Genomic DNA, 27,851 nt, shown 5'->3' with positions numbered 1-27,851 from the left:
TGCTGGGATACATTTATTTTTAGTGCTCTTGGTTCTTACTGATTAGATGGTCTATTGCTATCCACCTGAAGCTATTTCACTTCAAAAAGTGTTTTAAGACAATTTTGAAATGCCTTGCTTTTCCTGTTAACGTTGGGAAGTATTGCTAAAAGCAGAAATAAATTGAATTTGGTTTTAAATAGAATATAATAATAAGAAAGGTGGTTTTAGTTCTCAGAGATCTAAAGCAAATGAAAAGATAATTTTTCATGTGGGTAAAAAAGGCTGAGGATTAAAAAGGAGTAGGTGACCATAGTGATAAGCACGCCTCCAAGAGATTCAACAGTAAGTGTGAAATATCTTCCAGGTGTGGAGTTTCCTGAATAGTGTCCTTTTAATCAATGGGAACTAATGGTAATCGTGGTAATAAGTGGTTAACAAAGGTAAATAATGGAAGGTTTCTCATTTCACAAAATCTGATATATAAGTGTTCAAACTACTCGCAGTCTTCTTTTGTAATACTTTCTTGAAGTGGATATTACTGCCTGTGGGAAATAGTATTTTCTCATTGGCAGACATTATTATCCATGGTTACTTACTGGAAGAAGAAGCACCCAAAATTATTATTTGTGGTCTGAACTGGAAATACTCCCATACCTCCCCTCCAATTGCTTTATCTGCATCAGAAACATGTTACATTGTCATAGACTATGTCAATATAGGCACAGGTTGTCTTGCTGTATGGGAAGCGTTGACATTTACATCCAAGTCCAAATTTATTCAGAGTGGGAACAGAAGAATTCAGGCTGCCTGCTGCCAGGATTAGGGTCAGCAAAAGCTGAGATCCGAGTCAAGCTCTGTAACTGAAGCCCGGGGATGTGTTCACTGGTAGAGTGGGTTCTTGGGCTGTTTCCCCAGATTTCTGCCCTGTTTTTCCGCAGGTGTGATGAGTACGTCACACAGCTGGACGAGATGCAGAGGCAGCTGGCGGCTGCGGAGGATGAGAAGAAGACCCTGAACTCTCTGCTGCGCATGGCTATCCAGCAAAAACTTGCCCTGACCCAGCGACTGGAGGATTTAGAGTTCGACCACGAGCAATCCCGACGCAGCAAAGGCAAGCTGGGAAAGAGCAAGATCGGCAGCCCTAAAGTAAGTGAGGAGGCATCAGCCACCGTGCCAAGCATAGACACTTTCCTCCTGCATAGTCAGGGCCCACAGCAACCAAACTTACTGGTCAGCAGTGGCACTCAGAGGAAAAGGTATGCATGCAGTGATCTTTACAGTACAGTGCAGTAGCCAGACTTGCATTAAAGTCGTTCACTGAATTATAAACATAATGATTCCTTTTTTTGCTCTTATTTTTTTCTTTCCTTCCTTTGACTGGGGAGAAGGAGGGGGGGAGGATATGAGTATGAAATTCAAAGCCTGGCAACATGTGGTTCTGATCCACCTACTCAGTGTTATTTCCTCCTTTTGAATACCATGTTTTGAACTATATTCTGTCAGTGTCTTGGTGCATCTTGTATGTCTTTAATATTAAGTGTGAATGTATTTTCTTTAACAAGTTTTCTTTAAGTTTTCCCTATGGTTTTTCATAATGAGCATCTGAAATAAAAGAAGGATTGTGCTCTATGAGAATTTTAGTGCTTAACATGAGAGAAGCTGCATTTCTTTGTTAAGCTCTGGTGCTCACTTGTTCTTTATCAGTGTGAAAAGAATATGGACGTGTTCACTCAGATCATTTTTTCTACATGGGAGCAAGAAACCTTTTGAAGGGGATGGCTGCCATTCGTAATCTAATGCAAATGTTTTGCTGTTCAAGCTGTGAGCTCATGTCTTGTGCCTGCCCCTGCCAAGACTCTCTAGGTGTGGGCAAATCCATGGTTTTGAAGATGAAGAGGACTCTGATAGAGAAGTCCTAGATAATCATCCCCTTTTCTTGTATGCTCTAATCACAATGCAAAACCAAGAGAACAATCAGGGAACCTTGTACAAGCTGACTTGAGGATGCTGAGATATAAACCAACCTCATCTCCTCCTTCCCTAAGGTGAAGGAGGATTTCCAATGCAGACAAGGTGTCCTGCTCTGGAAATGACATGGGGTGTCAATGATAGTTGATTTTTACCTGTTAAGCAAGTTAAGATGATATTGTCATTCGTGAGGCTTTGAAAGGTAATTAAAGTAAAACTCTTTTGTTTCCATATGTATTTTTCTTGGATCTCCTGCAAGACTATTCTCACCTTCCCTTTGTGATCAGAGCCATCCCAGGACTTCAGGGACCTACCTCCAGAAATTATTAAGAGCCCCCCCTCATCCCGCCTCCACAGAATCATATCTTCTGAGGGGCCCCCCTTCCATGAGTGAATTCATCCATGGGCACCGTCTCAGCAAGGAAAAAAGGTTAACCGTGGCCATACCAGGTAAACATTTTTTCCTTGGGTGCATGTGGTGCTGAGTGGTTAGCAGAGCAGGGGACCCTCCCAGCACTGCAGATGCAATTTAATTTGGGCAACTTCTTGAAAAGCAAAATGTCTCCTCCTGTGTTACGGGTGGCAGGAGATGACATTCTGCTGGCAGCGGCCCAAACTGGTTTCAGATGCAGTGTGGAAAGCCCTGCTGTGGTGTATGTGGGTGCAGTCCCACTGGCATCCACAGAGGCTGCACCCCTGTGCCTGGGTGGAGCTTAGCCTGGTGGTGGCATTGGTAGTCCCCCTGGAAGACACAAATCCCGCAGGACAGAGGAGTCAGATGTGTGAGGAGCAGCGAGGAGCAGCTGGCAGTGTGCAGGAGCCTCCACAGCACCCCTTTTCTCACCCTGGAGCATTCAGTCAGGTTTTTCCAAAGGGTGGCGTTCAACTCACAGAAGGCTTAGTTTATACAAATTGAGTCATGAAGTTAATCTGTGCAGGAAGGTTGTTCTTAATTTCCTGCCAAAATGTAGTGTCTGCTTCAAATGAGGCGTAGAAAGGAAATGCAAACTGGGATGACATTTCAAAGGTGTGATAGCTTTCTTCTGCTGAGAGAACAGCTAATAATTTCTTATCCTATGTACCTGAGCAGGACCTTTAGCCTTTAACTGGGCACAGTCTTGTCGGGTGGTAATTTTGTTAATTCTTTCTTTTGAAATGTGTTATACACAAAAAGCATAATAGAAAATATGAAAGCTAAAACCCGTAAAAAGTAGTTTCTGCTCGGGTAAATGTTTATTCTGGGAAGCTGAGCAGTACCCCCTGTAGTAGGTTATATTTCTCACCTAGTGCCATCAATGTCACAGCTGCCTTTGAGTAGTGCTGTGCAAGTAACGCCCACTCAGAGGACAAGTGTAAAACTGCAGAGAGTCTAAACAAGACATTCTCCTAGAGTGTGTTGCAGTAAATAAATCAAAGAACTGTCTCCTGAGGAGAAAAATGTGGGAGTGGGGGGAAAGAAGCATCTGATATCTCATGGAACGTCACAGATGCGTGGACCACAGATTGAGAAATGCCAACACAGTCTTTTTGTCCAGTAACAGAGACCAAAGGATGAAGCAGCCTGAATGGTAGAATTGTCCAGAAAATTGTTTATTTGGAGTCTTACCTGTCACTTTAGGTACATCTCTACATATTTAAAGTATAAGGGTCTTGAGACAGGGTCACTGATTTATGTTAAGGTTGTCCTTATGAATTTATCAATCTCAGCTTTCTGAATGCATTTGTCAGAATTTTATACTGTCACATGGCTTTAGTCTCAGCCTGTGAGACTGACAGGTCCAAACCCAAGATTTTTCTGAGCATTCAGATTCCAGTGTTGGCAGGACCAGGTTAGTACCAAGTTCAGGATTAAGCAGGGAATTATTCATCACTGTTTTTACCAGTTTCTGGAAGATTTCTTACTGTTGTTAACAGATGAAAGGAATGATGCACCAAGTAGGATTTTTTTCACCATCTGTCTAATTATCTGTTTCCTGAAAGTAAGGAACAGTGAAGAATGTTATTCTGCTGCTTTTATTGAGAATATTTAAAAGCCTTGCCTCACAAAGAGTTTCTGTTCTCAGATTATTTTTGCAGTCAAGCAAGGCAGCAAAAAGTGTAGCAACCCACACTTGCGTCTTCATCAGAGAGGGTGCAAAAAAGTAGCATCCAAACTCAAACACTGTGGAGCAAAGTGTAGCTTGGTTTGAGGCTGAGTCCTCAAGAGCAGAGTAAGAATGAATCAAACCTACATTAAACAGAAACATATTTTGGTTTTGTTCTTTTAAATTTGTGAACTATTTCCTTCACAAGAATTTTTCACCTGTGTGATGTGAGGCTTTCCTGTCCTTTCATGAGCTCCTGGGGATGTGGGGACTGGGAGGCTGTGACTAGGAATGTGTTTGGTTGGAGATGGAGACCAAGAGCCAAAATAGCTGAAGTTGGTGGTGGGGACAAACAGGACAGGTTCCTCTGCCCCATGAGCCCCGTGCAGAAGCAAGCTGTGTCTGTGTTTCTCTTGCTCCTTCTTCTGGACTTGGTGCTTGGCAGAAGAGGCTGTCTTTGCTTTGCTGCTGGATACCTAGAGAGGAAAAGATGGACTGCTTTTGGCAGCCTTCTTCAGAGCAAGACTAGCTGAATTGAAGACCTCTTCAGCAAGAGATTGTCATGTCCTGCTGCATTTTCACTTGAATGCCTTCAGCTTTAGATCAGCATGCAGGTACCTCTGACACAAAGCTGTGACAGCACAACTTGATCTGGGTTTTCTAATTGAACTAATGGCTCTTAACTGCCTGCAGGGGCTAAAAATATCACTCAGTGCTTTTCCAAAGTATCGTGTTTCATTTCTCCTAGGTAATGGCATGCATGTTTGTTTCTTCTTTGCTTCTGTTCTGCTGACATGTATTTTTACTCTTTCAAGTCTTTATTCTTCTGGTAACAGCCAGTATGTGCCCAGCACAATTCCAGCCCACCTTTGGATGTGTTTGTGTTTGTTTTCCTAACTACATGAAAAAGTCATGGCGTATAGAAGGCCTAGTGCTGGTTTTGACAGTATGTAACACTGAGAAATGACCTTTCCTTTGCAGTTGTGCTCAAACTCCTTGAATATGAAGTCACTAGGTGCCTCTTAATATACCACAGTCCCAAATATGAAATATGGCTCTCTCAACCTCTTAAAGGAAAGAACAAGACTAAACAGGTCGCTTGTAGTATCTGCCTTGACAGCACTCTTTTCTCTGTCAGATACTTTAGCATGGCAACTCCAAATGTTGAATATAAAGTTCTGCTGTTTTAGCTTAAAATTAAATCAAGATCCTTATGTAGAAGATGTACCTGAAGTAAAAGGTTTCCCAACAGGTTGTGAGGAGGATAGTTACCAATGGCTGCAGTTCTCGCTCAGGGTCAACAACGAACCACCTGAGAAGCTCCTTTGTTGGAGCGCTCTCCAAACAAATTGTGGTGGATGCTTCTTTCCCCTGTTTTTTATGCTTAGTATTTAAAATCCCACACAGGGAAACACTGTAAAAAGTAAAGTATTTAATATTTTGGAGGAATACAGCTCATGAGATCATAATGAGTAATCCTTTTAGAGAAATCTGTATGGTTGTATCAATGTTATTTTATTACAATGGAAGAAGGAAGGTAACAGCCTTAAATGTAAGCCTTAAATGAAATGACACATTTCCCTCAAATTCCAAGCCCAGCTGAGGTGAGATATTTGGTTGACCCAAGCCAGGATAGACCCATGGATTTCAACAGAACTATGTTAGTTTGCTGTGGTCCAAAGTTTGTATTTGTGTAGTGTTTATATTAATTGTTCTTTATTGTTACAAACCATTTCATAAAATGGCTCTTCTAAAAACCTGTAAAAAACCAAACAAACCAACAAAATTAGGTGGTTTTGTAGGGTTGCTGATTTCTGAAAGCACGTTAAACCTGAAAGCACGCTTGCTTTATCAGCTGTCTTTCAAGAGTGATTTACAGCCTGGCATTTAATTCCCACTAGAAGAGACTAAAGTGGAAGAGAAAGACAGCACAAAGAATGCCACATAATAGTATAGCAACTGCTCAGGCACCACCTACCATAAAAAATAAGAATATATAATAGTTACTCTTACTGAAAAAATAATCTAAGATTAAATTTTGACGTAGCTCTATACTTACAACAAATCAAATATGAATCACAATATGATACAAATAACTAGCTCTTGTTTGTTGGTTTGCATTCTTACCATAAAATTTAACTTCATTTGTAAAAATTCTATCCCAAAGAATTCTATTCCTACTGTGTCACCAAGAACTAACTTACAGCATCTGCAGGTAGAAAGTATTTTTTAAAGCTAGCAAGGAAAATGTTAGCTTTAATAGAAAGTCTCGATGACCCAAATGTTGAGGTCCTAGGAAGTCTTATAATTAAATGTTTAAGCTGGAGCTCAAGGGAATTTGCTTTGAAGAGAGCAAAGAGTTGTCCTTGCTACTTGCTTTACACTGAGAGTGGTTTAAAATGTGAAGAATAGGTAAGGAACCTGGGAATGCATTGATCTGTTAGATGTAGCACAAATACAATTTAACACAACAAGGAGCAGAAAGTCTTCAGAGTAGAGTGGTTCTTAGTGTTATAATTAAGAGAATTAAGGGCTTTTGATAGGCCAGGTGAGGTGTTGAGTAACCTCTCTTGGCTCAGGGGATGAGGAATACACTTCCATGCTATTTTAAAATATTTGTTCTTTCTGGATTTTGAGCTTTTTTAAAGTGCAGCGTTTTAGATGTGACTTTCCAAAATACTGTATAAAAGATTATTGTTTGTGTCATCAGAAGCTAATGTTCTTTCTGTATTTTCCTTTAAATAACCTTAAAGTGGAACTTGGCATTTGGGGCAAGATTGTTGCTTTTGCTTCTCCTTCTTGCTTCAGCTTGTTTAAGTAGTGTGAAGTTATGGGAAATCCTCTTCAAAAGGTGTGTTGTGAGTAGAAGCTGCCTTTCCCTCCCCTTTTGGATGCAGGGGTTGGGAAAACGAGCAGAGATTTTCAGGCTGACACCTCTCTGCACAGAGGAGCCTGTCTGGAGAGTTGTGCCTGTGTAAAGGTCAGGAAAATACATTTTTGATAGCAGGTTTGTGTCTACTTTCCGTGTGTGATGAAAAGGGTTTCTGTTCAAGGTCTTAGCTGAGCACATTTTTTGTTTGTTTAGGAATATTTTGCCAAAAACATTCAGATTGGCTTTTGAGCTGAAGTACCAATGTTAGAAAGTGCCTCACAAATTTCTAAGCTTTGTTGCTGTAGGCATTACTTCAATATCTCAACTTTGCTTTTTTTATGCACATTCAATTTTGAAACAGCAGGACTGTCAGAAATCTGAGCACAGAAAGCACAGCTTCTTTTGTAAATGGTTGTGGAGGAAGGCCTTTGAGGAACACTGTCAGCTCAGAAATGAATTTTGCCAGGGGGGTGCTTTGTAGATCTTTCTGATTGCTCAGGTCACACAGGATTTTTAAATATTTCTTACCTCTCTTTTGGGAATTAATTGTATAGATTGATGAAGAGGAAAATCAACATGATTAGGATCTAGATACTCCTTTCTGTGCTGATTTCAAGTCAGAGAATTTAATACTGAGCTCTTAACAACGTGGATTTATCTGTACTTTTGGTGAAAGAGTTTATTCTTGAAAAGCAGGACGAGCGGATAACCAAGCTGCCACTCTTATGTAAGATATGCAGCCATTTAATATTTAACTAGTCAGTCTGGTCTGTTCTGAATTGTTCTCTCAGGAAAGTTTGATTTGCTTCATCCAAGCAATCCAAAGCATGGAAGTTCTTCAGAACAATTATTTTTTAAAAAAACCCACAACTTTATTTAGGTAACACAAATTTAGTCTGAGTACAAATTGCCCTTTGCTTCATTAGAGATCCATGGATGATTCTTCTAAGAAAGTATGTTGTATTTTTATCGACTGGGAATGAACTTGTGTTGATGATGATCCTGTACCTGCAAGATGTCTCTGAGCTTGGGCAATCAGGCCACTGGCTGTTGTGAGACTTCATGCAATATTGGTTTAATCTGTCTCTGCTCTTCATGAAAAATGGATTTTATATGTTTTTAGTAGTTTTTTTTAAAAGTCATGTGTTGGGTTTTTTTTTAAACCTGAATATGATGCTCTTCACAAAAGGGATAATTCAGTCATTATTTACTTATTATCTGTGTTCTGTTTTTTCGGTTCTGCATTGTCCTATTTTCTGTGGGTTCTGTAAACATGCCATTTTTATGTCGGTGTGTGTTCATTGTTTGATGAGCGGTGTCAGTGCACATATACAGATCCATGTATATATCTTCCTGCTCTCAGGGCCACGTCCTGCATCTGATATGCTCATTTAGCTCAGCTCAATGAGCATTGCATATTTATGCCACTTCGAGCATGGTGTCTTGTCCCTCTGGAGGCTGTTTTGAATTTGAGGAACATTGTCCTTGCCAAGGACATTGGTTGGCTGTAACTAATGAAGAATTCAGCTGGCTAAATGTACTTTTACCTCTTGGTGCCACTGTGAACAGGACCTTTTCACTCTGTGCTTTTCCTCTCTTGCATTTAGCTTTCCAGTTGCCACTGATGAGACCAAAGTCATACATTTCATGCTGATCAATATAATTTAGCTACTTCAATATGATTTAGCTATTATGGCATGAATTCACTGCAGTTCTACAAGTTTAGTTCATTTTTTATTTATGTTTTTTTACTATATAAAGAAAGCAATCCTGAAATAAAATCTGTTTTTGATAGAAGCCCTAATTTGTTTGATAAGACCTTAAAAATAATTTAAAAAAAAGACTGCAGTGAGTCCATGCCTTACTGCTGTATATTTCCATTAAAAGGTTATTGACATTTTTCTCTTTCTAAGCTATGACATCATTGCTGGATGGAATGGTTTTCATTAGCATCATTTGTTAAAATTCTTCAGTGAAGTCTTATTTAGACTTTTGGGGTTTTTTCCTAGCTAAACAGGTATACAGGTAAACAGATCAAATCTTTAAGGCAATTTACCAGATATTTGTTGCTTTCTCTGAAAATTTTGGGCTTTGGAATCCAGTCCTATCAATTAACTAAACCAGAGAGTGAAATATCCTTCCAGTGTTGGTGACAAAAGTCATCTCTCTCTATATTCTTTTATGACAAGGTTTAAAGTGGTTTCATGACTTGCTAATTTTTGCCATCAAATACACAGGAATATTCAATATTGTGCTTTTTGCCTCATAAATTAGGCAAAAGGGAAGTTAGTCTCTGTTTAAATTAGACATTTTGACATTTTAGCTCTCTAATAGAGCAGTTCCTTGGGATGTTGTGTTTGGAGGAAGCTCACAGCAATTCTTTAAACAAGACTAGTGTCCTTGATTGTAAGTATCTCCCTGTCTGCATTTTTTAGGGGCATAAGAACTTTATAATTGTAAATTATGTTGTTTCTTCCAAAGCCTACTAAAGTTACTGTTCCCACTGACTTCAAACTTTGGATCAGGCCCTTCTTTATCCATATAATAGTGCAAGTATTTTTGCTCTGGATGATTTTGTGACCTGAAATGTATCCTTATGTTTCCATGGTAAACAACAAGATTGAAATGTGATGATTTATGTAATTTTAAGACCTTTCTTTTCCTCTTCTGAAATGTTTAAAATGTGTATGTCTTTAAGTGTTTCATGACTCATCAGACCTTTCTAAATGTGCTTTTTATGAACTATATATGAAAGAAAGGAACTGAAGATATATTTTTCAGCTTATGCCATTTCCATTTCTGCTGTTTTACTAACCCATTATTTAGCTTCTCAGTAGATTTAATGAGGAATTATTTAAAGTATTCACAGAAACCATTTGAGAAATAACATAAGCACGTTGTGATATAGAAAGTGTGAAAAAGGCTACAGAGCTGACAAGAAATCTCTTAGTGTTCTGAGCCTGTAACTGGAGAAAAATGCATTTCAGTAATTTATAGAACAAGGTATAATTTATTTTTTAAAAGCTATTCTTAATATGAGCTACAGGAAAAGGCAAGGCTGGGATATGGCTTTATCACTATACTTTGAGCTAGCAGGCACATTACCACTGAAACAAATGGACTGATGGAGGAACAGCTCTATAGATTTGGGATAATTCAGATCTAAAAAGAAAATACAGGCGAAGTCACACAGAATAAGGGAATTAAGAGTAAAAGCACTCCATATAGCATAGCTGCTGTATAGATGAAAGAACTCACTAGGACATAGCCAAGAAAGCTCCTGAATCAGTGACCTACTAAACCACAGCTGTGCTGTGTGCCAGGTAGTGCATGAAGTGGTTAGTGATGGTCCATGAGCCTGTCTGTGAAAATCACCAAGACATACAGCATTTCCCTAAATGCCAGAAGAAAATAGCAGTTGAACTCCCTACCTGCTCTTACTCTCGAGAAGCATTTAACAGCAAGCCCTCTGTTAGGTTAACTCTGCCTGGCTTTGTCCTAAAGTGCTCAGAAGAGGAGGAGAAGAGGGCCTGTGTCAGGAGCTTGTGATTGTAGAAACAGTGGGACATTCCTGCTCCTGCTTTGCAAGAAAAAGAAGATGGGCATGGGGAGATGACAGGAGATGAGGATTTCAGTTGCATCCTGTTGCTGTCCTGCTGCCTCCTTAGGGCAAAGGATAGATATTGGTAGTTAATGGGAGCTCAGCAGGGTGCTTGCATCTCTTATTCTTCAAATGGTTTTAAAGAAGAATAAGAAATAAGTAGTGGAAGAATTAATTGTTGTTTGCTCTGGATGATTTGTAACTTCTCCAATTAAAAGTAATCTAAGCAATTAAGTTTCCTGACTAGCAAGCTTAAGATGTGAGTTACCTGTGTACTTGGACTCCCAACATGGGAATTTCATAGTAGATTGTATTTACCATCAAGAAAGCTGAAAATTATACTTGGTTGACACATTTCTTTATCTCCAATCAGTGACCCATTATTCAGTTGAATGGAACTGAGGTAAAATTCAGACAGTGAAAAATCACAGATAATGTGGGTGCTGGAAAATGTGCGGGAGCTCAGCAGCACCTGGTGAACTTTATGTGGCTGCCGTGTGCAGCTGTGCCAGGAGGGGACTGGCCCTCCTGGAGTGGTAGAATGGCTTTGCACAAGGGCCAGTCCTGCTGCACTGCTCCTTTTGCTCGCAGGCCAGGACAAGCTGAGTCAATCCTGCTCTGAGCAAGCTGGGGTTAGTTAGACCAGGCAGGCTCCAGATGGAACTGCAGTGGCTGGGGAGCCCTCTCCTTCCCGGGCAGCCTGCAGAAACATGGAGCCGTGTCCAGTTTTCAGCTGGCAGCCTGATCTGCTGGGGCTGTGTGTAGGGCAGAGGTAACTGTGTTATTTACAGACTCAAACTGACCCTGGAAGCAGGAGAAGGAAGACTCTTCTAATCTTTGACCTGTGCCATTGTTTGTGGCTTTTTCTGAAGGTAAGTCACAGCAGTCCTCTAACCAGCTGTTCTTTGTGATAACTATTGCCTCTTTAAGTTCCTCTTGGCCTTGAGGAAGGTCAAAGTTTTCTTGGCATTCATTAGAAAAAATGAAGATAAATTTTAAGTGAAAACAGCTTTCAAATAATTGTATAAATTTATGTCCTTGTCATCCCTGTATATAAACAGTTTGAGGACTTTTCTCATCTGTCAGATCGCAGCTTGAAAGCATCTCTACAAATCTCAGCAAGGAGGGCAAGCATCTTAGTACCCTCTGCCCCATTCTTCTTGACATCTCACATTTGTCTTTTGGTTTGGAAATGTTCCTTGTTTCTCACCTTTGAGCAGAGAGGATTGATTTATTGTCTTTGTAGGTCTTGCTCTGTGGTGCGACACATTTTTACATCTGTACAACTAGAAGGGTACTGATCTGTTCTTGGTCCAGAACTTTCAACTCATGCTATTACCCCTTCATTCTTTCCCATTAAATTGACATTTCAGGGATGAAAACAATTTGTGACCGTATTAATGGAGACAGCTTCTCTTTTCAAGTAGATTTTCAATAACAGCTTCACAGACATGTTATCAGATTCCTCAGACTTGGTGGAGCAAGTTCAATTGACATTGGGTAGAGTAAAAAAAAGTCAGATAGCCTGAAAACTTTTACCTAGGAAAGAAGGAGTTTCTGTTGGCCTGAAGGGATCAATGGGATGCTAGGAAAGGTTTGGTTTAACAGATTGAAAAAAGCCTCAATCTCACATTTGGTCATAAATATTTATTGACAGATTTTCATTTATCAAGAACAAATTTTCCCAATGTTTTCATATCAGAAATGCAAAATATGATTGGTTTGCTGTTTGGCTCTCAATTTTACCCTTTCAGATAAAAGAGGAAAAAAAAATAATTGATTAACTGAACTAAATGCAGTTAAAAGTCTATTATGCTTATCTTGAGATTCTGAGTAGTCTTGCTGCTTGAGAGCACTGTGTAAAAATTAGGAATTTACTGAGAGTCAAAGTGTGCTGAAATGTTCATTGCAGTGTGCTGGGTCCTGGGTGGGACTGGAAATGCTTGCATGTAGATTTTTCACTGAGGACATTGCTGATGTCAACAGAAGGCAAGCCCATCTCAGACACAAATAACGCAGCAAAGCAGACCTGTGTTGGTTAGAGTCACCCAGTTCACAGACTGGAGGGCAGAGCCCATCTTGTGACACCAGGGAAATGTGTTGTTTTTGTGGCTGAGCCAAAGGGAAGCACAGGAAAATACTGTCTTTTTGGTGAGATTTGCTCTCAGCAGATAATTTATAGCAGCACATTCAGTGCTCATGTGAGCAGATGTAGTTTCTCTGAGCCTGTTTTTTTTTAAATGCTCTTGCATCAGGAGCTGATTAGCCCAATTAGGACTAGGCATTAGGTTCCAAAGGAAAACCAGCAATGGCTAATCTGTGAGAGAGGAAATCTCTGAGCCCTTTACATCATCATTGTACAAGTGGCTAAAATGTCAGGAACTGAAAAACTGAAACAGGACTAACATATAGCACAAGTCAAACCTCACATTTCCAATAGAGCCAGTGTTAGGTGTTGTTGGATAATGTCACAAGACTCTGCAGGCACAAGTCCTGCTGAATTCAGTGAAAAGTGGTGTGTGAATTTCTGTGTACAATAGCTCCTCTGCTATCTGTGGTTGAAATGAGCACTAAAATAAGTTTCTTTGTTATAGGTTCTTGGAATTGTAAAAGGACTTGAGATCAGCCAACTCATCCTCTGCCCCAAAGTGGTTTATTTCCTAACAGCAAATGAAGAAGAAGAAAGACAGGAGAAATAAAATAGTCTGTATTTAAGAACTTTATTGATGATTTTCTTGGTGGTAGTGTCAGAAGACACAGCAAAAAGTGTAATCTGTGTCTGTACCCCAAGTACCTTCTACATAAATGACAGACTGTCCTTTCCCTCTGTAGCTTGACTGACAGGCCCTGATATTTGAAAAGTACAAGTAACAATTATTTCAATGTGATTTTAAAATTTATTTTTAGATTTTTTTAGTAAAAGAGAACATATCTTTCTTACCTTGTCTTTATGGCATGTGACATTAGAATTAGTAAAGACTTTTTTGAGGCTTTTAACCTTCAGCAGAGTATTTCAGAAAGAAACAAACATTTACTTAACACAGGCAGGAGTTCCTTAGTAGAAAAGTCATTTTATGATTGTCATGACATTAGAGAAGGGTGTTATAAATCCTCCAAAACACTTAAAAGGATTGAATATAGAAGGAATAAAGTTAGCTCTCGCACAGCTACTTGGACATAAGTAGATAAGAAGCTCCTTTGAATTTGAAATGTGTCTGTATAAGCCATATGCATTCTGCTTTCCTAGCATAATCCTCAGAAATTTCACTCCTGGAGGATGTGGGAGGACGATTCAGTCATCTTGAGACATGTGGATCACTAGATCTGGGCCTGATGTGAATGTGAGCCAGATTGCAAGAGCTTTGCTGATGCCAGCTAGAATAGTGTTTCACACAAAGTCAAGGGAGTATGCTCACTGAAATAGTTATTACCCAGCTTGCATAATCCTCCCAGAACCTGGCTCACTATTCAAGCATTCTGCCAAATGTAGCAGATCAAGGTGCATCATGAAATATTTGCACCATGTTTGAGATCTTAGAACAGGATCATAAATCAGGCATTTGTCTTGTTCTGGAAAAGCCTGCCAGAACAATTTCTTCTGTATTAGTGAAACCTTTCTGCACCTTTTCATCACACAGCATTCTATTCTGTATTTCTTTCTTCATTGATGACCTTGTATACCCTGTCAGGCATGACTTTACTTTGGACTTCTGCTAATGATTTTGTTTAGAATAAAGCATTAATTATTTATTTTTTGCCATATTTTTTTTGTCTGCAGTTAGCCTGATCTGTCTGTTCCTCAGACACCTCTTATTTTAGTTGAGCTTTGTGCTGAAATGGCAGACCCTTCTATTCATGACTCAAATACAAGGCCAACTCTTGCACTCCTCTGCTAAAAGATGCAGTGAGGACTATAGTGACAATCCTGGTAAATGACAGTGGCAGAGTTTCTTATTCTTATTAATTTCTGCTTCTGGACACAATGGTGCTGGCATAGACTCTGCATATATTTTTCTAGAAAATAGGTCCAAACTCTTCTTCTCTTTGCTGAAGCAGGAAGAAACCAGTGATTTGGGTACACTTGCTTGCTACCCACTGGAGGTCAGCACAGATCTTTACAGGAACTAGGGAGAGGCCCTGTGGGCTGGTGTGGAAGGGAAATGTTGTAACAGTGGATATGATGCTCAGTGTGCTGTGAGGATGTGTTGCTCTGCAGTACCTGATGTCATCTCAGCACTCTTGACAGCAAATTACTTGCATGTTCTTCCATTGAATGAGACAGAGAAGGGGGTTTTGAAACACATCTACATTGTAAATTAATGATTACTGGCATTGAGCTTTAAGTAGCAACCAATTAAAAACCAATTTTAAAAAATCAAATCCTTTCTAAGTACATGGAGTTCCCTTGTCTCATTTTTAAGTTTTAGGGGAAAATAACTCCATCCCATCAAACAGGTTGAGAATCAGGTTGAAGCAGTCAAGAAGGATGATCGGTCTGCAAGTCCTACTGGAAACAAAAAGGAATCTCCAGAACTTTTTTGTAGGGTCAGGATTTCACCCATAGATTCTAATGTTTGAAAAGATCCTGATGACTCTGTTGTGTGACAATCTGAATCACACAGACAGTGGAATTAAAGGCCAGAATGCTGAAGGGAAAAAGAGCAAATCTTGAGATCTGGAAATCTCAGTAAACACTACTGACTTAGAAAGCAGGGTTGCCTTGTTCAGCTACTTCCATGAAGCCCCACAAGTATTTTCCAGTCTAAAGCTGTCTTCATATTTTGAATGTCACAGGGAAACATAGCAATGCAGGATTATTTGGCTTTACTGTTATTTAATAAATTAAGAACCATAATACAGCTTTGCAAGGGATTAATATGGAAACTTCTTTGACAGGGAATTGATAAAATAATTGAGACAAAACAGTGAAACTGACTGTATCAAGTTCTCCCTTTTTCCTACAAAAAACCCCAATCCCACAAGCATTGTTGAGAAATTGAAAAGACTTTCTTACAGCTCTTTCTTGTATGTTATAATGAGATGACATAATTGTTTTTGAATGTATATAAGTTTTTTGGGTAAATTTTGAGTAGCTTTATTGACACTTTTCATGTTAGATGTGAGCAAAACAAGATGATGAGCAGAAGAATGAGAAGTACAAGGTGTAAACCCAGATCCTGAATACAGCCCGTTACTGCTGTCTGTTTAAGCAAAAATTTGTCAGTGCTAAGGGAAAACAAACCAAAATGTTTCCAATGTTTCTTCTGAAAAGGAGAAAAAGGCAACAGCCAATGTCACTGCTATCAGAAAAAAGGTGTTTCTGTCAGATAAGGCACCAAGAGCATATTCCTCACTAAATCTCTCCCTGAGATGCCTAGCCTGTGTAGTGCTGTTACTAACCCCTTGCTCTGTAATCTCTCTGTATATATGTCTAATTTATCAGTTTCTTGTAGATTGTCAGCAGCCTGCTGCCTCCATACCGCCACACGGCTCACAACTAGCCAGGGGGCCAGATTGCCAGACTGTCAGGTAAACTCCACTAACTCTCCTCTCTTTGCACATAGCTGCATGCACGCCTGCCACCCCCCTCCTCCTCCTCCTCAGACAAAAGCTCTTCACTTTTTCTCTAACAGCAAGCCTTTAACAGCTTGAGGAACGGTGGTAATTTCTGCAGTGACAGTACCAACATGAGTCACAGCATTCATGCACTTGCTTCCCTGTAAAAATATGGAAAAAATGCCAAGCTGGATCTTGCAGCCCTCATTTGATATTTTGATGCAGTTTTCAATTATGCCAAAGTAGCAATGAATTTATTTTGTTGCTAGAAAGATTTACTTAAATGGGGGACTTTTAATTTCAGGGGTAGGTGTAGGCTTCCCTTTTGTAAGGTGGCATTTTTAGAAGCATTTGTGAGATTTTAGCAGACACTTCTTAGTTCTCCCTGACTCGGAAACTCAGACCTAAGGCAATCAGTTGTTAATCTTGTTTTTAAAAGTAAACTCCTGGTGTCCTTGCTCATAGGTGGTGCAAAGGCCACATTGTGCTTCTGGATGGCTGAGCTAATCAAGGCACAACCCCAAACCTAAGCAATGCAAAAGGACATTACAATAATTTTATCTGTTCATGGTACAATCAGTGCAAATCTTCACTTATATCCATGCTCTCATTGAAATAATTCACTTTTTTTTTAGGAGTGCCTCTCATTTATTGCCTACAAAGTGGAAGTGCTATTATCTTCTTTACTATGTAAGAGCAATATGAAAGTTTTACTGAGAAGTTGGTGTAAACTCATTATAACTGGAAAGTATAATTTACTGATTTGCAGTTTGGAGTTATACAGCTCACTAAAAAAAATATTACAAGTTACATTTAAAATCCTTAATATGCCAGTGAAGTGATACTGGTGTATTTTAGATGTTAGAGCAATTTGAGATTAGCAATAGGTGCTTTGGAAACATGGAAGGTTAATGTCAACAAGTCTTATTTTAACCCTATTTAATTTAATTAAAGGCTATTCTGTTCCTTTCAGAGCTACTCTCCTAGCATATTTGAGAATATGGTCAAATACCATCCCTCTCTAAATGCTAACCAACTATTGCTTCTGTAATTTTAAAATATCTTCTCAGAAATCTGCAAACATTACCTTGTTCTGATAATTTAAAATATGGTTAACATTTAAAAAACTTCAGGTCAGTCATCCTACAAACAACACACACGCACTTAGCTGAAAAATTGACTTTCAGGTGGCTATTGTTTTTTACCACTAGATTTGTACTCATCTGGTGATGTCAAAACAACACTGACTTTGATATATTCCCACTGCTGCCTTGCTTGCCTCAGCCACAGTACCTGCCCAGCTCTGTAAAGCAGTGAAGCATAACAACAGATTTGATGCAAGTCAGCATGATGACATAAATTGTTGAGCTATTGAGATAAAGTAATTGGAATCTGGAGTAAAATTTCAGGGCATTTAAGGACCAATTAGACTTACTGAGGTTTGGATTTTCTAAATGCAGCAGAGAAGGAAGCCAGGAGCTTGTCCCACCATTCCTTGTCCTCTGACTATCCCTGAAGTCATCCATTTTAAGAGAGAGCTGTGCTTATTTTTTAAAGTCTCCAACACAATTCTTGCAGTAATGTGACCTCTCAGTGGCATTTCATCCAGGACTAAACAAGAGCTGGTTAAGGCTTGTGCTTCACACAGATGTTTTCCACATCCTGTGATGTCTAGTTGTGTTCAAGCCAGTTAATACACCTGACACAGGTAGATTCACAGAGAGCTTTCCCTCATTTATTATCTATACTATGGTTTTTAAGTGGGACTTGTAAAACTCTGGCATTTTCAATAATTGTGATTCCAGTGCATAGGCTTTGGTAAATCTCACTAGATAAGCAATGCAGTTTCAAGCCAAATGGGACTCCAGGGCAGATCTAGTCAATTCATTTTAGCTTTACATTGGTCTTTTTGCTTCAATCTGCATGTTTCAACTGAAACTTGATTGGAAGATCTGTGAGAACTTTCCTTAAAAGATTTTTTAAAATTAAACTGAGGAACAAATGCACAAAAGTCTCGCTCTGTCTTCCACGCATCACCTCAGTTTCTAGGTCTAGGGATGTGGGGCAAGCAACCAAATCCAGGCCTGCCCTGACAATTACTGGATGCTGTTCCCCCTTCCCAGCACCTGTAGCTACCTGTCTGATGGACTATATTGGACAAGATTAAAATATTGCCATTATCCAATATTAAAAAGAGCATATCCATGTTTAGATTGTATTCTGGTTTCTGTTGAATGCAGAGAAAACCTCATTTTCATTATCAGAGGCCAAAACTCTAGGCCCAAAGTAACTATTAATAAAAAACAAATCACAACTCCCCAGTACCTCAGTTTAAATTAATATTGCCTTTTCATATGAAATAATGCTTTTATTTTTATAAAGTAGGAAATAAATTTTTAAAAAAGGTGAAATATGCAACTTAGCACATACAAAATTTCTGCATTCTGAAAATATCATTGAGTCTGTTTATATTTTCCTTTTCTGATTTGTTACAGTTACAATCAATGCCAGACAATGTTGCATGTGAATGACATCTCTAAGCCAGAATAGAATACTTAGAAACAGTGAAGGGCTTTGCACACCATTTTCCAGTTAATTTTAGAAATATGTGATTAGTATTTTGAGTGCCAGGGAAAAAAATAAAAGAGCTGCATAAAGCCAGACAATAATACTAATGCAAAAAAATTGCACAGACTTTATTCATCAACTGAATGAATACATCCCCAAATGATACCAGCATTTAAAGAGATGTTCACAAGAAGTCCATAAAACCCAAATGTTTTAAAAATTACACATATCCCATTGGGTGAATGTAACAATGTTCTTCCTTATTCTCTGTTTATAGTCAAAAACTTGACTTCTTCCATGTCTCTGTCTTGCTTTGTGTTATTAATCTGCCCTACCACCCTCTGCTGTCTGCGACTGCCAATGTGTCAGATAGCTCAGCTCCAGGACCTGCTGCCACCAGCACCTCTACTGCCATAAAAAGCACATTGAATGCCATGTGTCACTTGCTGATTCTGGTGTATTTTTAGTTTGTGTACTGCTACAGCAATTTGCATTAATGAACTGGATGAATTGTGTTTGTGAAGAGAAGAAGGTATAAGAGCAGAGCTTTAGAAAAAGATTTCAATCTATTGGAGCTGCAGGTGATGTGGTTATATATGCTGCTATAAAGGTGCCTGATAGCCTTGACATTTTTTTTCTTCCCAGTGCCCTTAATATTTATTATCGGTTGAAAAGGAAGTAGCGAGACAATTTTTTCTATTTCTTCTGTGCACAAAGTGTGCTTGTATTTCAAAGTAAGAAGCAATGCAGAATTACCAGCAAAAGAAAATTAATATAACTTTAAGCACAGTGCTTAGAATTGCTAATCTGAGCATAGCCTGGGATAGTCAGTAGTACAGTTTTTACAGTCATGGCTGGCTTTGTACTGAAGGTCATGCCATAAAGTTGTTATGGTTTTTATGTTTGTGTAAAGGACAGTCTTATGTGTCTCAAGGAGGTTCTTTAGGCCACTGATGCTGTACATAGCTAGTTGCAACTACAGCCATTTCCTCACCCATCCTCTCCCTCGGAGCATGAGCATCTTTTGTTGCTTAGTTTTAAAGTTAGGAAGGAAGCCCCAAAAGACAAACACATCTCTGCTAACAAGCAAGGAATGTGTGTGCTGAGTTTCTGTTCCTCTCTGGCAATTACAGTAGTCCTGTTTAAAAAGAAACAAGGCAGCAAGGGAGAAGAGTAAGCCAGTCTTGTAGGGTTGTGTAATCACCTCCTTGTTTGAATTCCCCGAATGGGATGTTAAGATTCTAATTTAGTTTTCTGTCTCTGAAGGAATTAAGGCTAGTGCTTCTCCTAAGCCTATCTTGAAAACTTAGGAGGCACTGAAGGCAGGAGCTGGCTCTTGATGAGTGGATAAGTTTGAGAATAAATACAGAGCTTTTGGGTTAATCTGCAGTCACACCTGACACAGTCATTGGTGTGGAGCAGGTAAAGATCTCATTAACATCTCTCTGTGGATGCTGTATCTGCATCTGCATGTGGCAGAATATGACAGAAGGATGGATAATAGCCATGGAAAGAATTACTTCTTCTGAGGGGTCATAGTCCATAACACTACACATTTTGGGACTGAACTATTAGACAGCTGGGTATAAAGCAAAGCTTTTGGAATCCTGAGCTTCTATGACCCCCTCTCACCACCCAGTTTGCAGTCAGGAAACTCATCTTCAGGAGCATTAATGAGAAACAGAATCTAACTTAAGACATGCAATTCTATGATCTTCAAATAAGCCCAGACGTGCAAGGACTGTAGCTCCTGTAGAATTGTAATATCTGTGTATTTGTGGTCAAAGCCTCTGTGATTTGAAAATGTGGACATTGCCATCAAGTTATTTAATGGTGGTGGTGCACACTTCTTTCTTTCTTCAGTCAAACACAATATCATCTCTCTGTTTCCTTAAGTAAATGCTGTGTGTGGAAACTAAAGACATTTCAGTACCACTGGCATTTCCAGTAGCATTTTTCCAAACACCTCTGGCATTTCAAATTGATTCATTTCCAGCAATAGGCTAATTGCATTCCTTCAGCCAGTAGTCTGTGCTGCAGAGATAATATGTAAAAGCATGGTTTCTAAAGAAGGAAAACAGAAAAGGCAAATTCTCTTGAAGACAGAGACATAAATGATGGTGCTTTATCATACATCACACTGTTGAGCTTGGAATAACTTCAACACTGTAGAACATTTGAAGCATTAGAGAAAAAAGCTCTTCCCAGACACATTAAAGAATTGGGTGTTTTGGTATTTTCCCCCCTTTTTTTTTTCCCTTTTCCTTCTCTTTATAAATGAAATTTTCTTGCATTTTATTTTGGTATCTTGTTTTACTACAGCTCTGCACCAAGAAGTGGGGTGTGTTTGTGTTAGCTGCCCCTTTTCATTGCTGCTACTCCAGCCCCTGTAAGCTGGTTCAGACCTCTCTGCACTATGTGCCAGTGAATGCTATAAATGTACTCTAGACAGGTGAATTAACAGGTGAATGCTGTTATCAGACAAATTGTTCATGAAAAACAGTCAAATGACAGAAATATATGACAGAATTGAAAGAATTCAAACAGCACAAAACCCTGAAGAAAACAAAATATAATAAGTCCCCACACTTCGGCAGTGTAAATTACATAATATTTAATGGTTAAGGGGCCTGATGAGGAAGACTACACTGTATTTGTACAAATGAACTAATAAATAGGTCAAATTCAGTAAGATATCACATTTTCACAGAGCTATGAGACCTGATTTCTAGCCTGGCACTGTCCTTCATTTCAAATTCTGAATCAGCTGCATCTAGAAAATCTTTAATAATCATGTAAAGATGGCACCTGCATCTTGTCCTTCAAATTTGCTCTCCCATTTCACAGATACATTTTTTCTCTACACAGTCTTTGTCATCCCAGCATGCAAACAGCAAATTGTGTACAGGAACTGTGAAGTGGGGTGTCTGAGCCACCTCACAAATGCATCCACATGTCATTGACTTGCTGTGCACTGAGAGCTTTCTGTATGTATACTGTGTGTCTGAGGATATGGATTTAGAGATGAGGCTTCACCCCCTTTTAAAGTTCATTCCCAGCCCTGTACTAGCTACATGCGTGTAAAATGTTTGCCTTGTATTTTAAGCACTTTTTCTCTTTTCTTTTTAATTTTCAGTCCTAATGCTCTCCCAGAAGAGCAGCCACATTCCAGCTCTCAGTGTGCCCCTCTCAACTGTCTCTCTAAGCCTCCTCCTTACCCCTAATCTTCACATGCAACGTAAGAGAAAATGCAAACAGAGTGGAGCTCATGCAACAAAGGTTGGGGTTGTTCCCAGAAAGCGGGTAGACAATCCTGCCTTGTTGCTGCATTGGCAAGTCTGGATTCGTATCCCCTGCTCTGGCAACTGAGGGAAGGTTGAGAAGAAGAACACAAAGCACAGAGCCCAACCTATCAAGAAGACTTTTTATGGTTCCTCTGATTGTACTCAAACTGTGCTATCACAACTGAAGTGTAGTGAAATTAAACATCTCGACAAAAATGTTCCTCCCAGCTGCTTGGCTTTACCTCTGAAATGGTAAAAAGAGACTTAAGCCAATGTTAAAAAAATATGTTACAAAAATCCTACCCTCACATCCTCTAAGTTCAGCCATAGGAACCAGTTCAAATTTCTTTTTGTCTTCAAGGGTGTGATATTTATTACTTACTTTATTTGCACCAGAATTTTATGCTTATAAAATACAGTCTTTTTTTTTTTTTGTGAGAGTTGTATTTAACTAATTTTATTTTTAAAATCCAAGCAGAAATAGCTTCAATGAAGAATGACTGTGTTAATATTAAAAAAGGCTTGTTGCATTGGCCAGCATATGGCCAATTTTTATTGCACAAAAATGTTGGAAATGGGTTGAATTGGAATGTTAACAACGACTGTATATTTTGTTGCTGCACTGATATTGTTTATGCACTTGTTTTTTTAATCCCTATTACACTAGCTTCTGGTTTTTTTTCTAGCTCTTCACTGAAAGAAAATTATTAAGCCTAAGAAGGAGATGAAAGGATAATGTACTGATTTGTTTTCAGTTGTTTGCTTGCATTGTAATTATACTTCTCGCATCATGAATTGGTGCTGTTTTTTGGGATTACTTTCTATTTGGTATCTGAGAAAGAAAATCTTAAATAAGTAAAATGCTATGTGCTAATTGAAAACATTCTTTCCTCCCACTCCCATCTTCAGGATCCTAGCTCGAGGCCTTATCAGGAAAGGCTAGTTTGAGTGGGGAAGTCGTGTGCATTTTGTGTGAAGTATTCTGTGGAAAAAGAACTCATGCAGGTAGGGTTGATGGTGTGGATCAAAGTCAGCAGGACTTTACTGTAGTGCATTTTTTCCTTGCCAAAAATCAACAGACACAGAACCTTAGCTCATGTCAGTTTATGACAAATACTCAGGTGATCAACACTACGCAGACTCTATCGCAACAGTGCACAGTGTTCCTAGTTAAAGATTCTTTCTTGTAAAAGCTGAGTAAGCCTGTTTTTTTCTTAAAAGCAGTGAGTTTCAGAACAAAATAAAGGATAGAGGAATGTATTTTGCACAGTACCTGGCAGCAAGGGAAGTGGCTAACAAAGGGTTGTGGTTCAGCATCTATGGGTTTCCTGTCCGGTCATCAGCTGAAGAAACAAGTCTGCAGTGCTGCCTACTTGTTGGTAACTAGCAGGCTCCTTGCTTTGTTAGGTGGCCTTAATTTATTTACAGAAGAGAGGCTTGGGTATTTCTGCATGTCTTTATTCCTTCTCTGCAGCACATCTTTGACCGACAAGTGGGAAACACAGTACAGCCTAAGGTACGGGGCAGCTGGGGAAAAAAAATTGCTGCAGGTGTGGCTGGAACAATTCTTTCAAATTCTGCCTGAATCTGAGAGAATGAAGTCAGTTTTTTTAATAACAGTGTTTACCAAATGTTACAATGCAGAAAACATCAGCAGAGGAAAGAATCTGTGACCACTCAGTGTGCCTAACAAATCAATATTACCATAGTACCAAGAACAAAGGTGCTGTAAATAGAAATATTTTATGTCATCAACAACGTCTGTCGTGTAACCTTGGCAAAGCAGCTGAGCTATAGTAACAAAACACTCTGAGATAGAGAAATAGGAACAAACTGATACGCAGTTCTGGTCAGATCAAACAGATAACACTCGGCAGTGTTTTGACTTCGGTTTCCATGGGGTTCATGTGATTCTTCTCATATACCTTTGCATCACTATTCAGTATCATAATTGAACTGCCTGTTGTCTTGTCATAGAAAGGTCAAGTGAAACCTTGTTCAGCTCCATCATGATGTCTGACACTGAGTTTAGCTGCTACTTTAATTTTTTTAAAAAATCCCCACAGTATTTTGTCTGAGGCAAATTCAGCTTTCAAAAAGCATCTCCAGATTCCTAACCTTGTCTGACTGGTGTAAGAATATCTGTGTCCTACAAAGACAGCTACTGTATATTGTTAATAAGAGAAGGAGCTTGCATAGCACTTTGAATGCAGTTACCACTGACTGTACTTGGAATAGTTTTTCCTATTTTCGTATCCAAATCAAAGGCATTTTCCTTAACTTTAGTTAAGCAGTAGTTCAGTGAAATACATTTCCTTTCTATATAGATACAAATTTATTGGGGGAAAAAAAGGTATCAAGACAGTTTAGAAACATATGCATGTCCATGTGGATCAAGAGTTATGAAAGAACATCCTGTGGTATAAAAGTTGTGGCCCTGTTTTATAGAAATAAATGTTTTTATTCTCTTAAGTTTTAAATTTTTAATTCCTAAGTTTTCAATTTACATTTTTTTATATGTAATAAAATGTAATTGTTGGAAATGTGAGAGAACTAGAACTAGAAACAAATCAACTTCAATGTACAAATGGTTGTAGTTATTGCACTGTAAGTTACAAAACTCTGTAGGTCCCTGGGACAACTTTTGTCAGTTAACCAGTATAAAATAAAATACATATCTTGAACTTAAGATTAAAACCTCTTCTTTGTTATATATTGATTTATTATATAAAACTTTGTGAGAGATTTTGTAGGAAATATTTACATGCAGACAAAACCAGAAACAAAAGCCTGGAGTTTTTTAAGGGTTGCAAAATATTACATTTGCCCATTTAAAATTAGTTTATGTTGTGTTGATATCTATTCTGATTTTTAAGAACTAAGAAAAAATTATACCTATATTTGTAATGGTTGAGTATACTTAGAAACACAACTGTGTTTTCTACGCAGTAAGGAAGCAATTCAAATCCTGCTCTGACTTTTGTGTTTGAAACACAGCGTTTGTTCTCTATGATGGCCTTGAAATTTCTTCGGATTTGAAGTAGCCTACTCAAAATAGGGTCATTTAGGTCAAAACAGGAGCATTTTGGTTTGGGTTTTATTTTCTGATATAGTGAAAAATTATTCCTTGTTCAGTGAAATGATCTACTTGTGGAAATCCAGTTTAGAGTAGATGTGTGAGGAAAAGAAGAAAATGAAAGAAATAGGAAAAAAAACCCAAATATAAAGGGAGAAAAAGATGAAAAATAAATTGTAAAATGTAATAGTATGGAAAAATATATTTTCTATTAGTCAAACATATATGGAGGTTTTAAAGAAAGAGGACATAACTGTTTTTCATGCTAATTGTATAGAATTTTCTGCCTTCTAAATGGAGGCAGTGGTGATATTCTTTCTGATTGATCTGATTGACAGGTTGGCATCTCTTGTGCTTTCTCTATCCACATTTTTCACAGTAAATTCATGTAATCATAGCTATACAGCAGAGTTTATAGAATGAAACTATAATTAGCGCTGCAAGTTTTAATGCCAATTGGATTTTCAGTTTGTTTTTTATTTTAAAAACAATGACGAAGTTGTTTAAGCCATTTACCATATTAATGTGTGTACATAAAGGAGATTATGTTATGAAATATAACCTCACTTATGAAATATGACCTCACCTATGAAGGCTGCTCACCATAATTACGTTGGAATTACTTAAGTAAGCTGTTAGTAAAATCTGACCCAGTCCTTATCCCACTGGGAACGACACCCAGAGTCCAGGCCCTAATTTTGGTACCAACCTTATCGTTCATCCTGCAATGCCAAAGTCAGTAGCTGTGCTGCCAGCTCCACTTCTAGCTGGACTGATCATCATCATCACAAGGTATAGAACACATCAGCCTTTCTGAGGTCTGTTCCTTTCTTTGGCAGAAGATGCATATCCACTGAGGTTACAGTAAATTTCTTTCTTTTGTTCCTCGGAAGTCTTCATTTGAGAATGGCAGGGACTGATGTTTTACCTTTGAAGTATGATAATTGCTATAGTTACCTCTTTAAAAATTCCAGTCATCACTTCTTCAGTTTTCCTTTGCTGTGTGTGCAGTGAGTCTGAAAGAGATAGATATTATTCAGATGTTTTTTAACCATTAAGGGGGTTTTTTTTGTGTAATTAAGCATCTTGTGGAAAAGAAAAAAGCAATTGCCTTTCGCCTTCAGGCACAAATACATCAAAATATGCAATGGAAAATGTGTGCATGACATTGTTAACATCATGTAGTTTCTCCATATCCATAACTAGGCTAGAAAATTCTTGTTTCTTGTGTGATATGCATATTCCTCTTGCTAGGAGTGCAAGAGAACTATCACAGAGAGTCTGCATCTTTCATTTGGAGGTGCACAGCTTAAATCCTTATTGGTTTTTAATCTGTTTCCTGTGGAGTTCTTGAAAATCCCCTTTGTGAAATGTAATGGCAACCAAGTGTCAAGGTGACAAAAGGTAAAGGAAAAATCCAGTGTTTCATTACTGGAGTTAATGTGTGGGCAGACTCTGGGTGATAGAGTCTTGTATTTCAAAAATGTCTTTCTACAAAGCTATTTGTTTTGATTATCATAATTTACTGTAAAAGAGTGGATAAGAGTGTATGTTTTTTCTCAGTGTTAATAATCTGAGTTTTTATTGAATTTGTGGTTGCTTGATTTCAAAAATATTTTGGAAAATCAATAAAGAGAAGCCTTTGATAAAAGTTTCAAGTAGACTGGCTTGCTAGCTAGTTAGTATTTTCTCAGCTATGAACAAGAAATAAGAGTAATCTAGCTTATTTTATTATTATTTCTCCTGTTCACAGATACGGCTATGTGTGCTATGCCAGTGATTAAATTAAGTCCATTTTATTACTTATTGCCCTATTGATTTTCAGCCCTGTGGTTTGACTGTTAAAGGGTTAATTAACTTGATCCTTTGTAAACAATTAAAAAAAAAGAAAACTGATGTTTTGTGACTTTTGTAATCTATTGAATGTTTCCATTTGCATGATGTTCTGTATTTAATGAACCATACAGATTGCTGTGTTCCTTTCAAAAGAGTTTTAGCATTGGTGGAGTTTGTGACAGACACAAATTTGTATACTGTATGTTTACTGCTGTAATAACTCAGCTACTCCTATGTTGAATTGACATTATGTTGTCCTGCCTTCTTGGGTTTAAATGATGAAGTGTTTCTAGGTGGTGAAGAATATAAAAATATATATGTTCATTTGCTAAAGACTGAATATTGGAAACTCTTCTTGTTGCTACTTTATGCTAAAAGCAAAAAATTTAAATAATTCTTGTTTCCAAAAATGCATCCTTTATTTTAAAAATTGAAGTAATTCTCATGTTAACTTTTCCTTGTCCTTGTAGACAATCCTAGATTAATACCTTGTGAGGGATTCATAAAGTCTGTGCTTGTACATGTGTAATATGATCATGCAGTCAAATGGTTGGGAAAAACACTCTAGTGCTGAAGAAAATAATTAAAAGAAGCTGATATACTGATTCTTACATCTTTATGTTCCAATTAAAATTACAGTGTAATGCATAACTGTTCCAGTGAATAAACTGGCCATTTTTGTTCATTTAACACCATTCTGTCTGGTCTACTTCTATTTACAGCAGTTTGTGGTGCATAGACTTAGAATTTCACAATCATTTCATTCTTAGAGACCAATGATTGTAAGTTTAAAAGGTATCAAAGAGGAAATTAAGAAGGGAAATCAACATTAAAGGAAAAGGGAATCAGAATTAAAGCTGAGATGTTTCCTCTGTTTTCCGAGTCTGAGGCAAATACTGAAATACGGTTTTCCCATATAGTGTTTCAAGCAGATTTGAGTGATACCTGAAATGCTGCAACATCTGCATAAACTTTCAGCACAAGAACACTCTGTAAGATGCAGATCTCCATCCTCAGGGGATGT

General features: G+C 38.3%; 1 protein-coding gene across 15 annotated transcripts in view; it reads left to right on the top strand.

Moving 5' to 3' along the window:
- Positions 1-27,517, top strand: part of BICD1 (BICD cargo adaptor 1) — a 165,958-nt gene extending 138,441 nt beyond the window's left edge. For 2 of the 15 annotated variants that reach the window (XM_068190899.1, XM_068190900.1), the window contains exons 7-10: positions 921-1,238; positions 2,210-2,400; positions 15,961-16,036; positions 21,768-21,992. In XM_068190899.1, coding sequence (XP_068047000.1) covers positions 921-1,238; positions 2,210-2,400; positions 15,961-16,036; positions 21,768-21,855 — 673 coding nt within the window. In that variant the 3' untranslated portion in view covers positions 21,856-21,992. Of the gene's footprint in view, positions 1-920; positions 1,239-2,209; positions 2,401-15,950; positions 16,037-21,767 lie in introns of those variants that run through there. The other 13 variants (XM_068190901.1, XM_068190902.1, XM_068190897.1 and 10 more) reach the window with 8 other exon arrangements.
- Positions 27,518-27,851: the final 334 nt, after the last annotated feature.

Source organism: Anomalospiza imberbis, chromosome 5, assembly GCF_031753505.1.
Source record: "Anomalospiza imberbis isolate Cuckoo-Finch-1a 21T00152 chromosome 5, ASM3175350v1, whole genome shotgun sequence".
Taxonomy (NCBI): domain Eukaryota; kingdom Metazoa; phylum Chordata; class Aves; order Passeriformes; family Viduidae; genus Anomalospiza; species Anomalospiza imberbis.
This window is presented reverse-complemented; position numbering and strand designations above follow the sequence as displayed.